Consider the following 13,724-nt stretch of genomic DNA (forward strand, 5'->3'; position numbering starts at 1 on the left):
GAGAGCTCCTTTGACAGCATGTTGTCTGTTCACAGCAAAATCTTCCACATGCAAGCACCACACCTCAAATCAACTCCAGGCCTTTTATCTGCTTAATTGATAATGACATAACGACGGACTTGCCTACACCTGCCCATGAAATAGCCTTTGAGTCAATTGTCCAAATACTTTTGAGCCCCTGAAATGAAGGGATTGTGTTCAAAAAATGCTTTAGTTGCCTCACATTTTTATACAATCGTTTTGTTCACCCCACTGAATTAAAGCTGAAAGTCTGCACTTCAACTGCATCTGAGTTGTTTCATTTAAAATTCAGTGTGGTAATGTACAGAACCAAAATTAGAAAAAAGTTGTCTCTGTCCAAATATTTATGGACCTAACTCTATATATAAGCTGCTTTTTGTCCTGTCCCATTTGTATTGCCCAAGAGGCAGGGCCACCCACCAATCACTGCCAGGAAGTGCCCTCAGCCCTATAAATCTGGAGGACTTCCCACAGTTCCTTGTGGTTCATGGTGAATGTGCTCTATAGTTGGTGAGTTACTTGTGTTTTTGCTGTGCCTTTGGTATATTTTTAGAATTTTTGACCTTCATGGTTGGCTTTTGCTTCCATATTATTTGGGCAAATTCTTTGCTTCCTGTACTCCACTGAGCTTTTGTTATTGAAGAGCATTTTTGCGAAAATAAACATTTTGTTTTCCAAAGATTTGTTGCTTGTCCTTATTACTACCTGGGTTTTGACAGTGATAACCCCCTCTGATGGGCACTGTTTGTAAGTATGCTTGGAACTTGCTTTGGGACAACTTTTCTACTTCTTGTGTTGCTGAATAACAGAAGGATGGAGTATCATGTTGGAGGTCCAAGGGTGGACTGATTTGCACAATTTATATCAAAATGTGGAAGAAGGTTTAAGGGGGTGGAGGGGTCTCACTTGGAGGCACGAATGGACACATTGTTGCTATACTGCAGTACTTTGGATGGGTTGAATATGGTGGGACTCAATGCAGAGAAGGTGGGGACTGACAGAGAGAGTCACCAGCAACTGCAATTCAAACTCTTGAATGAAAACGTCATGGATGACAAATAACGGAAACGCCACTTCATCGCACACACATACCTTATTAAATGCTCGATAGCACAACCAGCAAAGCTCCACCAGGTAATGCAGGCTGAAGGTGCCATGTTGAATCACAAAGCTCAGGAGTTTGGAAAACGGCTCCAGGAGGCTCTGAAATTACAAGAGATTGAAAAAACAAATCAGAAAATGTCTTTTGCTTCTCAACATCCAGACATCTGTGTGTGGATCTGTGTTACAGAAAGGAAATATTCTGATAGTGAAAGGCAAAAGAGCTGCAAACAAACAAACAAAAATGGGACTTTTATTAAACAGGACAGGCATCAGGAACGAAGAAAGGAAGCACTAAAATGAAATCAAAGAGGACACTAAAGCCATGTCACCACACGGGACCTGTCCTTAAGTTGGTGCGGCCTTGTGCACCATAAGTATGTCCTTTTCACCTCCTGGTCCTGCTCTTTGTGAGGGCAGTAGTCACTCTGCTTGGGTGATGTCGCACTCTGCTTAAGAAGTGTCACTGCTGCTATCCAACACATACACGCTACGGGAGCATTTCAGCGGCCGTTCTCAGGTAACGTCCAGGAGGTCGAGATGGCTAAAACCTTTTTTCTTCTTCGACTTTAAAATGGTGGAAGGAGCCCACAAAGAGCTCTGACATCACCAGCTAAAGTCTTGTCTCTTACGTCCCAATCACTGTTTAAACACGACAGAAAATGGAAGTCAGCATTCTTGCATGAACTCGCGACTGAGAGCAATCAGAAGCGACTTTCTAACAAGATAGCTTGGCAGACCAGGACCGCGATGGCCCCTTTGTTAAAATAAAGGATCCACTAAATAGGGATTCCATCACAGACCCCAGTACTTCATCTTGTCTCCTCTACATTTTTAAAATGTTATATTATTTAACCTTTCCTTTTTTATTATACATTTTTGCTTTTTGCTTTCACCGTTCTGCAGGATCGGTTTGTGAGAAAAGTATTACTTACCCTCTCCATGGAGAACTGACCAAAACACTCATTGTTTCTAGCATGGAGAGATGTGATTCTCCTATGTACACACTGACTGGTTTATTGTACCAAAACAATATTATGTTAAAGTTACAAAAGTCATCTCCACACCGAGCTTTGAGAAGCCCACAAATGCTGGAGTCCATGTTCTGCTCAAGAGAACAGCAGATGAAATTTTAAGCAAGAATCAGAGAATGAGATGTGAGTCAACATCAAGCTGTGCCAAGCCGAGCCTATCCACCAAAACATCACAACTAAGAGTCGTCAAACCTTAAACTGAACTCACAACACCTAGTCCAAATATGGAGTCAAAATAGTAATCTCAAAACTAAACTTCAAGGAGCTCTCCATAATCTTAGATGACCAGTAATCGGGTTTGTCCACAGCATATGGACACTACAGTGGCACAGCTTGTTTTACATATGGACGGGCACCCAATCCTGCTTGATGAGTGATGTACCTTAAAAGCCACCTCAGAAATGTCTGATTGATAGACCTGGTACAATAACAGCTGACAGCGAGATGGCGTTGAGTCTCATTTTGCTCACCCCCTTTGCCTGTATTTTCTTTTGTGAGTACGCCTAGACATGAGTGACAAGAATGTATGTGCTGGGGCAATTGTCACAATCTAAATCTTATTTTTAATTATTCTGTACAATTCCTGGGTCTCTAATAATAACGTATAAAGGTATCTGCCACTTAGCCTCCACGATAGATTCTATGAAATAGGACGCTATGCAATTTGGAAATTTTGTGAACACCATATTATATACAGTACTTAACATTTGTTATGAATGTGTGCCTAGGGACCACCCTTCTGGTTCTAAGTAGGTAAGCAAAACCACTCCATGAATAGAGGAGGCACTGCCACTAACTGTATTTTCTCTTTCTGACTTATCTGAGACAAGAAGTTTGTAGAGGAAGCCTAGCTCTGCCCATGTCACCCAGAGAGACCACACCCCTTCCTTGAAGACAATATAAAAGAGGGTGGTTCCAAAATCATGGTGTCATTTGGGGACCTGAGCTCCCATGGAAGTTAACAGAGGGGCTGGCTGGTCTTAGTTACTTTTTTTTAGTGCTATTAGTTTAATACAAGGAGTAGCCTGGTTGGAACATTAGAAAAATCTGGATAAGATCAGGCCATTCAGCCACACAAGCCTCACTGATCCTTTCCATTGAATTCCTCCAAAATGACATCAAGTCAAGTTTTGAAAGTCTCTAAAGTCTTACTGTCCACCACACTACTCAGTCAATTATTGCGTCTAATGTTTGTGTGAACTTTACCCTTAACAAGTTTCTAACTGTTTACAAGTATTCCAACTGTTGGTTCCCCAACATTCTCTTTTTGGTTGTCCTCAGTTTATACCTCAGTCACACATCTTGTTATCTCATGCGCAATGTCATTTTGGGATAATTTTGTAAAAGGATGCTATGTTGTTATTAAGCAGGATAACCAGGAGCATGCAAAGTGTGACCTTATTATGGCAACGGTTTAAAGATCAGCGCCCTGGTTGTCCGAAGATGGATTCACAAAAGACAAAAACTCTTGCATCATTTCTTATTATTAGTTCAGAGTTTTCTGGTTATAACTATACATTTTGCCCCTTAACTATGATTTAATTCTAGCATTTTGGTCCTTGTTGAGTGTACCTTTTTAGCAACTGACGTCTCCACACTATTGTGACTGCTAGATTGGTAGATTGATAGAGAGAAACTTTACTAGGGGGCTCCACAGAGCTCCAGACACAGTCATGTGATCTAAGGAAGACTATTTTATTATACAAAAGTAACTTTTACAGGCTCATCCTCCAATAATGCAATCACACATTCAAATCAATCACAATTCTGATTCTCTTTCTCCACCCTTTGGAATCCTAACCCTAATCCTTGTCCACTACCTCCACTGGCCTCCTTTTATTGCCAGATGTGGGAGTACTTCTGGTCCTACGGCACTGCAAGGTGGAAACACTTACTGGGCCTTTAGGAAGCCCCACAAAACAGGGAAATTTCATCCTCTGCTAACACCCATGGACACCAACAGGGCTGCTCCTCCGAACTACAAGTCTCAGGAAGTCCTACGGGTGTCCAAAGTGGAGCCATGTAAGTGGAGCACTGTCACCTATCGTACTGGTACACAGACTCCCCCATTCCATCCATTATTGTGTCTGCCTGACTGGGCCAAGAACTGGGAGCCACCTTGGCTGGACTGCGCCTCCATCCACATGTCCAGTATGTATGGGTAAAGCATCGCCCACCATCCCACACCCTGATTCTAGCTACACGTCCAGAGCTTTGATCACTTCATTGTAATAATCTGTCTGGTGATAACCCTCAATTGAATTCTGACTTGCCTATGCCATGTTCTATTTCTGATAGCTCACAAAAGTACTGTCTTCCTGGGTAATCGGTGCAGTACTCACCCTTGTAGCATTTGTGGCTGGTATCTTCAGGAGGCAAATGATGATTCTTAAGCTGGAGTCAAGACAGCACTTCAGAGAAAAAAGCAAATGAAATTAAAGACAGGATTCAAAATTTTATTCGAACTCAGGTTGCTAGCATGATACAAATAACTGAAGCAGTCTCCACAGGACACATATGGTGTCTATAAAGCTGAACATTTGCTAACACTTATTTAAAAAATTCAACACACACCTCCTAACTGCTCACGTGCTAATACGTGCTGCCCACATGTTTCAAGATCATCGACACAATATCCTGATTTTTTAAATGGGTTGACATCTTCAAAGTCTTCTTTGGCAATTGAGACAAATGTATGACACTAGGATAGCACCGGGTGCATAAGAAGAAAATCATATCAAATTGGACCCCCTACCTTGAGTGGCAAGACAGACGGAAGCTTCGTCAAGAAGGTCTGAAACTGGTTGCAGATGGTAGTCCAAAGATTACTGGGTGAGTCCATGGGCAATGCCTCCATGTACGTGGCAGTGTTCTCTAGACAGTTAAGCATGGCGCCCCCAGCTGGCAAGCTCTTCTTGTTATTTAAACCCTGTTTAGGAACAAAAGACAGAGATGTGTGTCACATGCCAGAAGGAAGTCTGCTCTGACGCACTGGACATGCACAACTGGATTTCAAACCAACTTCAAATTTGAGAACTTCAAGGAATTCCACTGGATAATATTGCGCTGATCAATTAAATTACTAGCATGGATTACTAGCACAGATCTAGGGGATCTATGTGTACCTTCAACTGTGATACTTTTGCTTACTATGCACACACCAAGCTGTTAGCAGGTTAAGGTACCTGGCACATACTGACCGTTATTCCCCTTCTAATATAACACCCTGGGAACTCAGGTTTTAACATCTCTCCTGGACTTTTTAAAAATATAATGGACAACCAGATGCATGTACGTTGTGTACATGGAGAAGAGATGCACTATGGGAAGAATGTAAGGCAGTGGAGGCCATGTGACGCTCTAGGCAATGTTCTGCTGAGAAACCTGGTATTCATCTGTATGTTATTTTGACATTTCCCATCTGCCTGTCCTGACAGATAACCTTTAGTGCCCGACTGCAAGATACGGGTAAGAAAGAACACATAACAAATAACAAGAACCAGAAATCAAAGTCAAAAGAACAAAAAAAAGGTCAAAACCAAAAGTAGAGTTAACACAATTTATTATTCTATTTTTTTCTAAAAGGATTTTGGTATGCAAAGACTAGATAAGGAAATAACCTCAAAGCTATCTTTTATCCCATTGTGTTGATAATCACAGGTCATGACCTCAGAGGCCATGGGAAGCAGACCTTGCAATGGCTCAAAAATGGAGTACAAGACACTGCAAAACAAATCAAGAACATTGCAAATAAGAAATGTGGATTTGAATCAGGACCCTACCTAAAGATTGTTGAAGACCATGTACATCCCTGATGGCAGGGGCCTCTTTCAGCAGGATACTTTGCAAAGACTGTTCAGGAGCGGTTTGAAGAACATGACAAAGAGTTCCTTGTGTTGACATGCCAATGTGATTGAGGATCAGGGGGATGTTCTTGAAAAATAAGGAGGCCCCACCTTGCAATGTACAGGCCTTAAAGGATCTGCTACTAACATCTTGGTACCAGGTACCACAGGATACCTTTAGAGGTCTTGTGGAGTCCATGCCTTGATGGGTCAGCATGAGGGGGACCTTCACAATCTCAGACAGGTGGTTTGAATGTTGTGGCGGATCAGTGTATGAATATATCCACGCACAGAAGCAAAGTCAATTCAAATGAATTCAACAGGGTGGAACTGCAGTCTGCCATACCTACAAGGTCATTCTTGACATGCTCATTCCAAGGTAATTTCCTAATGAAATGCATTGCTTTTTTAATTCCAACAGATGGCACATACTGTACAACCAACGCTATGACTTAATGAAGAACATTTCAAATGGAATCACACGATAGGAAATAAAATAGGCAGATTGACGGAGCATGCCACTGGAGCCCACTGACAGTCACACAGTGGACTGATGGGGGGGTCCCAAACTCACCGAAAGACAGCTTTATCTTTACTGCCCTCTGTGAGGAGTCCTCGGGTATGCCCTGTTTTTTGCAATGTCTCCTTCACAGCAGTCAGCTGATGATCATTTTGCTGTTTATTTCAGTTTTCTTAGCCAGTTTAAGGACGTTCTTAAGATGTTCTCATCAATATAAAATCAGCATGACCATCTCAACAATTCAAAGACACCATGCAAGCTGGCTCTGATGGCCTAATTATCTCACCTCAAACAGTTGGCTCAGAGCGGCTATGGAATTGAGCTCATTAAAGTCCATCAGTGAAGACGCCAGCGTTCTTAGGAAACTGCCATCTGTACAAAGCAAGAAAAGAAGACATGCGTGAAAAGCGTATCACTTGGAAGCTACTGTAGATGATTATTGGGCTATTCCAAACCTTTGATGGTGCTCTGGAAAAGCTGTGGTAGGATGCCATTGGGTGCCAGGTGATGAAAAAGACAGCGAACAAACTGCTTTGCCACGCCAGCAGCATTGCCAGGAATCATAATACTGTAAGGAACAAACACAAAAGGGACATTTCACTATTCTACAACAAGTAGAGACATAACAGTAACTTACTTATAGCCACGTTGTTACACTGAGAGACCCTCAAACTACACAAAAGGAGGCATGTGGCATTCCAACTTCCATAAATTTGACAATAATTACCAGACACAAATCACTCCAGTGTCATGGCAAAGCTCCAAAAGAGTTCCAGAACATGTCCACTTGAGCTAAAATATACTGAAAAAGTCAGATGTAGGTCCATTTCTGAATCCCTCTCTGACAATAGAACTCCACATTTTAAGCAGTAGCAGGAAAATGACAGGAAGCATCCCAGAATGAGATGCCAGCTGATGGCAGACAACACCCACAGAGCCAATGTTATGTTACGGCCAGGGCATCATCCATCTGATCCACCCCATCAGCCCCCAGTGTGATTTAAGAAGGAGCAGCCCACACCCTGCTTACTTCGGAACTGCATTTACCTTCTACTCTTTGGCTCGAGACTTTTTTTGTTTGGATTACCCGATTTCATTTCAAAGGTCTGTTTCTGTTTTTTTAATAGAATTTGTTCACTGGCAAACTTTTGTTTTCCATTTTACATATTCATATCTGTGTTCTGTTTTTCATAATTTCTAAAGTGTTAATAAATCTTTATATATTAAAGGAACTTTGTTTTTGAGGGCCAGAGGTTTCTTGTGGTTCTCTCTCTCTCTATATCCCTCTTTAGGATTATTTTGAGAAGAACAGAACATAACATGCAGATGATTTCCTTAATATGAAGTCAGAATGTGTAAACCAACGTGAAGATCAGAGAACTGTCCAAGAAGAAGGAGAAGAATCCATTCAGAGCTGGAGGGAAAAATCTCAAAAGCAGCTAATGACAAAAGCAAAACAGAGAGGGAAACGACTATTCCTGTGGGATATCATCTCTGATTCAAATTTCCCCAGCATATAGTATATCAAACATAAAACATTATGCTTGATAGAACCAAAGCCTATGGACACCTCTGTATTGATATGGTACATCACTTTGATTCTATGATCTTACAATTATTCATATCTATAACCTACTGTACATGCTATTCATTGATAATCCTGCCAAACGTCATGGCTATTTACATGATAAATATGTAAAGAGACGTGGATCCCATGGAATGTGATGAATTTACATTAAGGTCTATTTATTTTTCCATACTTGCAACAGAAACATTTGTCCCGGCACCTACAAGATGTGGTGTGAGCAGCAGAGGTGTTCAGAGAAGCTCAATGAGTTCATAAAAGATGCAGTGGTGGGAAGAGTGGTCAAGAGTAGCTGACCAGAATCTTTGTGTATACAAAGTGTGTGAGAGGGATGCAGAATACTGATGCAGTCAGGAGAAATTAAGACATTGGAAATGAAGTTATTTTGGAGAAATTAGAGAGGTTCTGCTGCTGAGGTGACATATTGAGTGAAGAAATGGACAAACATAAAGGCAAAGCAATGAAAGCCTGGAGAAAAGGAGAAAAGAACAAATGCCGGGAGCTGACTCCATTCTGACTTCCCTCATTGAGGGGTACAATTAAGCACAGCTGTGTAAGGAACAGAATGGAAGTAAGCTGATGAAGATGGAACATGAAGAAACATTGGAAGGACAGAGATGAGAATGTTTAGGAGAATGTGTGGAGTGACAAGACAATGAATGACTAGATAGGAGAAAGACTTTGTGTGGAGGAGATAGGAGAAACTGAATTCTATGGTTTGGGCAGATGAAGAGGAAAACAGTGAATGACTGGATGAACAGATGTACCATGATGGAGGTGGGAAAGATGAGGACAAGAAGAAGTCCAAAGAAGATGCAGCTGCAAATGGTTTCAGATGATTGGGGAGATGGAGAGGCAGAGGATAAAGATCTGGAAGGCAGTAGGCAAACTGAGTAACCTAACTAAACCAGAGAAATGATTGTTAAAGAAGTGATGATGGTGATGAACCCGCAAGTTTCAGCAAAATATTACACAACACAATACACCAGGAGCTATAACTAGAGGTATACGTCCCAAAATACTACTCACTACTGACAGTCGGCAGGTAAAAAGCCGGCACATATCACGAGATGTAAACAGAAATACTGCATGCTAAAGGTGGAACTTATTGAACTTATGCCACTGGTGCTGGGATGAGCAGGTCTCATTAAACAAAACAAATTCCAAGCCCGTTGGGATCTCCTGCCAGTTGAAAATTACAAAAGGAGGGACTGCTGGTGAAAATGCAGGTGCTATGCCCAGAATAGCAATACCCACCATGTGTGGCCACTAGGGGGCATACCAGCACCACAAATCCCCCAAGAAAATTTCACCATAGCAGTCCCAGTTCAATTAAAGTGCTTTTAATTTAAACAATACTTTCTGTACAATTCATCAATACAGCACAACTCCTTCTCTTCTTGTTGTACAGCTCCACTCTCTCCTCCACATCCAACTCCTACTTCCTCCAAACACCCAGGAGTACTTCTGGTGCTTAATCTATTGACTTCCTGGTCAGGCAGGACCCCCAGCAGTCCTTGTGCTGTCATTATCCAGCAGCTCACACTGGTGGACCCCACAGAACCCGACAGGACAGGCCCACAACTACTATGCTGCCCTACACTGTACGATATTGTACCTGTGCTCTCGCTCTCTCTCTCTCTCTCAAATGAATGAGATCCTGACTTTTTAGCTTAACTCTCACAGGACGATGGCGCAATGAAAGATATCTCTCATATACACACATACACGAAGTTTAAACACATTTTTACATTCATTTCTTTAAAAACACATTAGTCTATTGTGGGTACTCACTGGATTCTCTGTTTTTCTTTTGTTTTACTGATGGGAAGCACGTCTTGACTTCTCTTAGCATCACAACACACTTCTGTGCCATTATTAAGCAAAACTAAGGGTTATTTTCACAATACTGTGATAACGCGGTAATGAATGTGAACAGTGAGAATGCTAGAGACTAAAGGCTGGGTTATAATGTACCCAAAGTATCAGGGAAGTGAAAATTACCTTAGGCACATAGGAAAATCCCGCACGCTGCGCATAGAATGTGGAGATCGTATATTTTCAGAATTTTCAATTTAATATTTTTGGGCTTAACTGAAGCCACAGAAACTGAATCCATGGGTGGGGGAGGGTATCCAATGTATGCAGAAATCACAGTCATATACCTTTATTTGCCAAGTTACCTTTTTCAGAAATGTTCTGTTAAACAAATGACAATAATAATGCAATACAATCTGATTTGGTATGGCGCATTTCACTGAGCATTGTGACAAATTCTCACGGAAAATGACAATACAGATTATACCAAAAGAACTAGCACATATAAAGGTACAGAACACACAGAAATCAAATTAGGAACTGATTAACATAAATGGAAACCAACAATACTTGTCCATTAACGAATTACTGAACAATAATACATCGTGCAGTTGGTTTTGCATTCCCTCTAAATTCATTAAAATCAGATAACGCTCGTTCAGGTCTGTAAGTATTTACACCGAAATGCACATCAGTTTCGGCTTAAAATGAAATGGAAATTTGTACCTTTCTGCTTGACCAGAAAAATGTGTACTTGCTGCCAATCTACAAAAAAAAAAAAAAAAAAAATTAGAACACATCTCCTCTTTTCTTTACTTCCACCCATGTCAAGCACATTCCAGCACTCCAACATGTCTCCAAAGGCATTTCTGAAGAATTCACGAGGCCAACCAGCATCAACTCACCGTTTATCGGTCACACAGAATGGCACTCACATAGATGAACGAGTTCAAAACACTCATGAGGTGGACATAACATAACATTCTGTAACATTCTGAAATGAGGGCAGTACCTTCCCACTGACTGGATGATGTCCAGCAGTAAAGGGGCAGCCAGATCTGGGCTCAGGTGGATGAACATTGACAGCACCACCACAGCTAGGCCAAGCGTTTCTTCGTCGTACTCTTCTAAGATGGCTCCACAGTCGTGGCACCTGTAGAACAAGAACAGAGTGGCACATGAATGTCATTTGCATTAAACCATGTTAGGTGTACGTGGACAAAGGAGAGGAAGAACTTGGATTTGTTGATATGAAGATGAGATTTTGGCAAGTCTGGCATTTCAATATGTAATTCTAAATAAAGTAGGGGCTGGCCTTTGCGAATCGCGGGTTTACAATTCTGCACTCACTGTGGCCCTGGACATCGTCCAGTTTTGAAGGGTGCCAAGCTTGACGTATTCCTCATTTGTGGCACTGCTGCCACGGTATTACCAGCTTCTTGGTCTGTTCAACTGAAGATGAACTTGGATGGCACACCAAGGAAAGACCCTGATGATAAGGAGCACCTACTTGTCATCTATGCTCACTTTTTGCTATGGTGTAAACTGTCATGTCTACAGGCATCTCCATTTTTCAGTCTGGTGGACCCTGCCCATTTTTTCCACCCTTCTGTCTCTGCTCATCACTTTGATGTCATTGAGCATGAGCGTTTTCATCATGCTGACAATGTTCTCATGGTTTTGAAGTGGAGGTAAAGTACTCCATTACTTTCTTCGAGGATGTTCAAATATATTCCTGTGTTTCTTGATCTCTAAACTCATCTCTTTTCTATGAAAACAGTAACCCAGTAGACATTAAGTAACTGCCTATATTTTAAACGTTTTTTTTATATATTTTGACCACAGCGTTGAGTGAGTGGCCACACAGGTAATGTTGAAAACATGAAATCTGACAAACTTCACTTCAGCATTTGTCTGCGTTATTTCATAAGCAAATTAGGACTCAATTGGTAAAATAAAACAAATGGATTCTTCACAGTTTTCAAAAAGATTCCAAAAGCATGGCTAGAGAGAACATTTTTACTGAGAACAGCCAAAGATTCCCTCAGCACATGCCTGAGTCAGTTAGTGTTCAATCCATCCTGACGTTTAGCCCATTCCACCAACTTGGTCAGTAGCTGGTCTGTCACTCCCTCTAGTGGTCGGTCAGTGCTCTGAGAGTTGTGGTGGTTGACTAAGAGCTAGGCTGATGTCACCAGAAAGTTCACTGCTCACAATGGTGCATGGGCCACTTATGCACGTGGAAGTTTGAGAGGTTCTCTCTTGTTTAAAGCATTAAGGAAATGCTTCTGAACTGAGGTATTTCAATTCACCCCATACATGGGACAACACATCTACTGACCCTGATAATCAGGACCGGCTCTACCATGCAGACAAAACTAGGTGATCACCTATGGTGAAAAACTTTTGGAGGATGCCATCTAGTCAACTGAAATCAGGGGCAATTCTCCCACCTACAACTGAGCGTCTGCACGCCAAAATCACCAAGAGGAACAATGGTCCCCTAAAACTCCCATTCACTGAAACAATGAAGGGGGTGATTTTTATCTTCCATTTGATTTCTGACATCCCTGTAAGACTTGTGCAACATCTCAAAGTGATCTTCATTTAGGTGGGTAGCATTTGCCTTCAAACCTCTGTGGTTTGGGTGTGACATTTCTACCTCTGCCAAAGGAAGCAACAAAACCAGAGCCAGCCCTGCTGATGAGCCAATCCTCCATGTCACAGGCAGGGGGTCCTGTATTTGATCTTTCACTCCCCCACACAGTAATTGCTGACACGTCCAGTCTCAGACTGGTAAAGGAACTTACTTGTCGGTCATGGCAGTAGGCTGGTCATCTGTGAACTCTTCTGGTGCAGGAACAAACATGCTGACTGTGCTGGGAGCAGACAGTAGACTGGACTTGGTGACACCTGCAATACAAAAGTCAACACTCAAAGACCCCATAATAGATGGAGTACCTCAGCCAACTTGAGAAACCAACGGATACATTTGGGAAGGCGTAGGATATGTTGGATAATTTAGATTAATTTGCTTCACGAATGATGGAGCTTAAAGATAGACAAATAAACAAAGACTTTGGACTATTCCCTGTAACGGAGCAGATGATGTCCTAATAGTGGATTCACTTTCTGCACACTGTTGTAGATTTCATTTTATATGCATAGATTTCCCATTTTTGCTCATAATGACAAAGTGATAACAAGTCTTCATTAAGGTTTGCACATTTATTAAAAATTAAAAACTAAAATCTTTCCTTCCTAGATGAATTCAGACCCTTTGCTGTGGCACTCCACATTGTACTCAGATCCATCTTGCTTGCTTTAATTCTCCTTGAGATGTTCCTAGAACTTGATTGGAGTCCACCTGTGGCAAAATCAATTGACTGGACATCATTTAGAAAAGTGTGTATAGAAGGTCTCACAATTCATACTGCATATTGGGACAAAAACCAAACCATGAAGTCCAACAACCTTTTGGAAGATCACCACTATCAAATTGTGATGAGGCACAGATTAGGGTAAGAATTATTCTACAGACATATTCAGACCATTAGTAGGAAGCAATTCCAGCTTCAAGTCTTCTTGGTAAGTCGGAACAAGCTTTGAACCCCTGGATTTCGGAAGTTTATCCTATCCTTCTTGGCAGATCCCCTCGAGCTCCATTAGAAGCATCTGTAATGTGCCATCTTCTGGTCACACCACACATATTCTATGGGGTTTAAGTCGGGGCCACTCACAGACTTGTCCTAAAGCCACTCCAGCATTGTCTTGACTCTTTGCGTCAGGTCACTTCAATC

At 41.6% G+C, this 13,724-nt stretch overlaps 1 protein-coding gene across 1 annotated transcript in view; it reads right to left on the reverse strand.

The window, feature by feature from the left end:
- LOC114666589 (protein unc-79 homolog) overlaps positions 1-13,724 on the reverse strand; it is a 223,515-nt gene that overhangs the window by 31,818 nt on the left and 177,973 nt on the right. Inside the window, exons 35-42 of the mRNA XM_028821501.2 lie at positions 12,735-12,837; positions 10,937-11,077; positions 10,651-10,689; positions 6,977-7,089; positions 6,808-6,893; positions 4,912-5,085; positions 4,499-4,567; positions 1,114-1,224 (exon numbers count right to left, since the gene is read on the reverse strand). Coding sequence (XP_028677334.1) covers positions 1,114-1,224; positions 4,499-4,567; positions 4,912-5,085; positions 6,808-6,893; positions 6,977-7,089; positions 10,651-10,689; positions 10,937-11,077; positions 12,735-12,837 — 836 coding nt within the window. The remainder of the gene's footprint in view (positions 1-1,113; positions 1,225-4,498; positions 4,568-4,911; positions 5,086-6,807; positions 6,894-6,976; positions 7,090-10,650; positions 10,690-10,936; positions 11,078-12,734; positions 12,838-13,724) is intronic.

The sequence above is a fragment of the Erpetoichthys calabaricus genome, chromosome 16, assembly GCF_900747795.2.
Source record: "Erpetoichthys calabaricus chromosome 16, fErpCal1.3, whole genome shotgun sequence".
NCBI classification, from domain to species: Eukaryota; Metazoa; Chordata; class Cladistia; order Polypteriformes; family Polypteridae; genus Erpetoichthys; species Erpetoichthys calabaricus.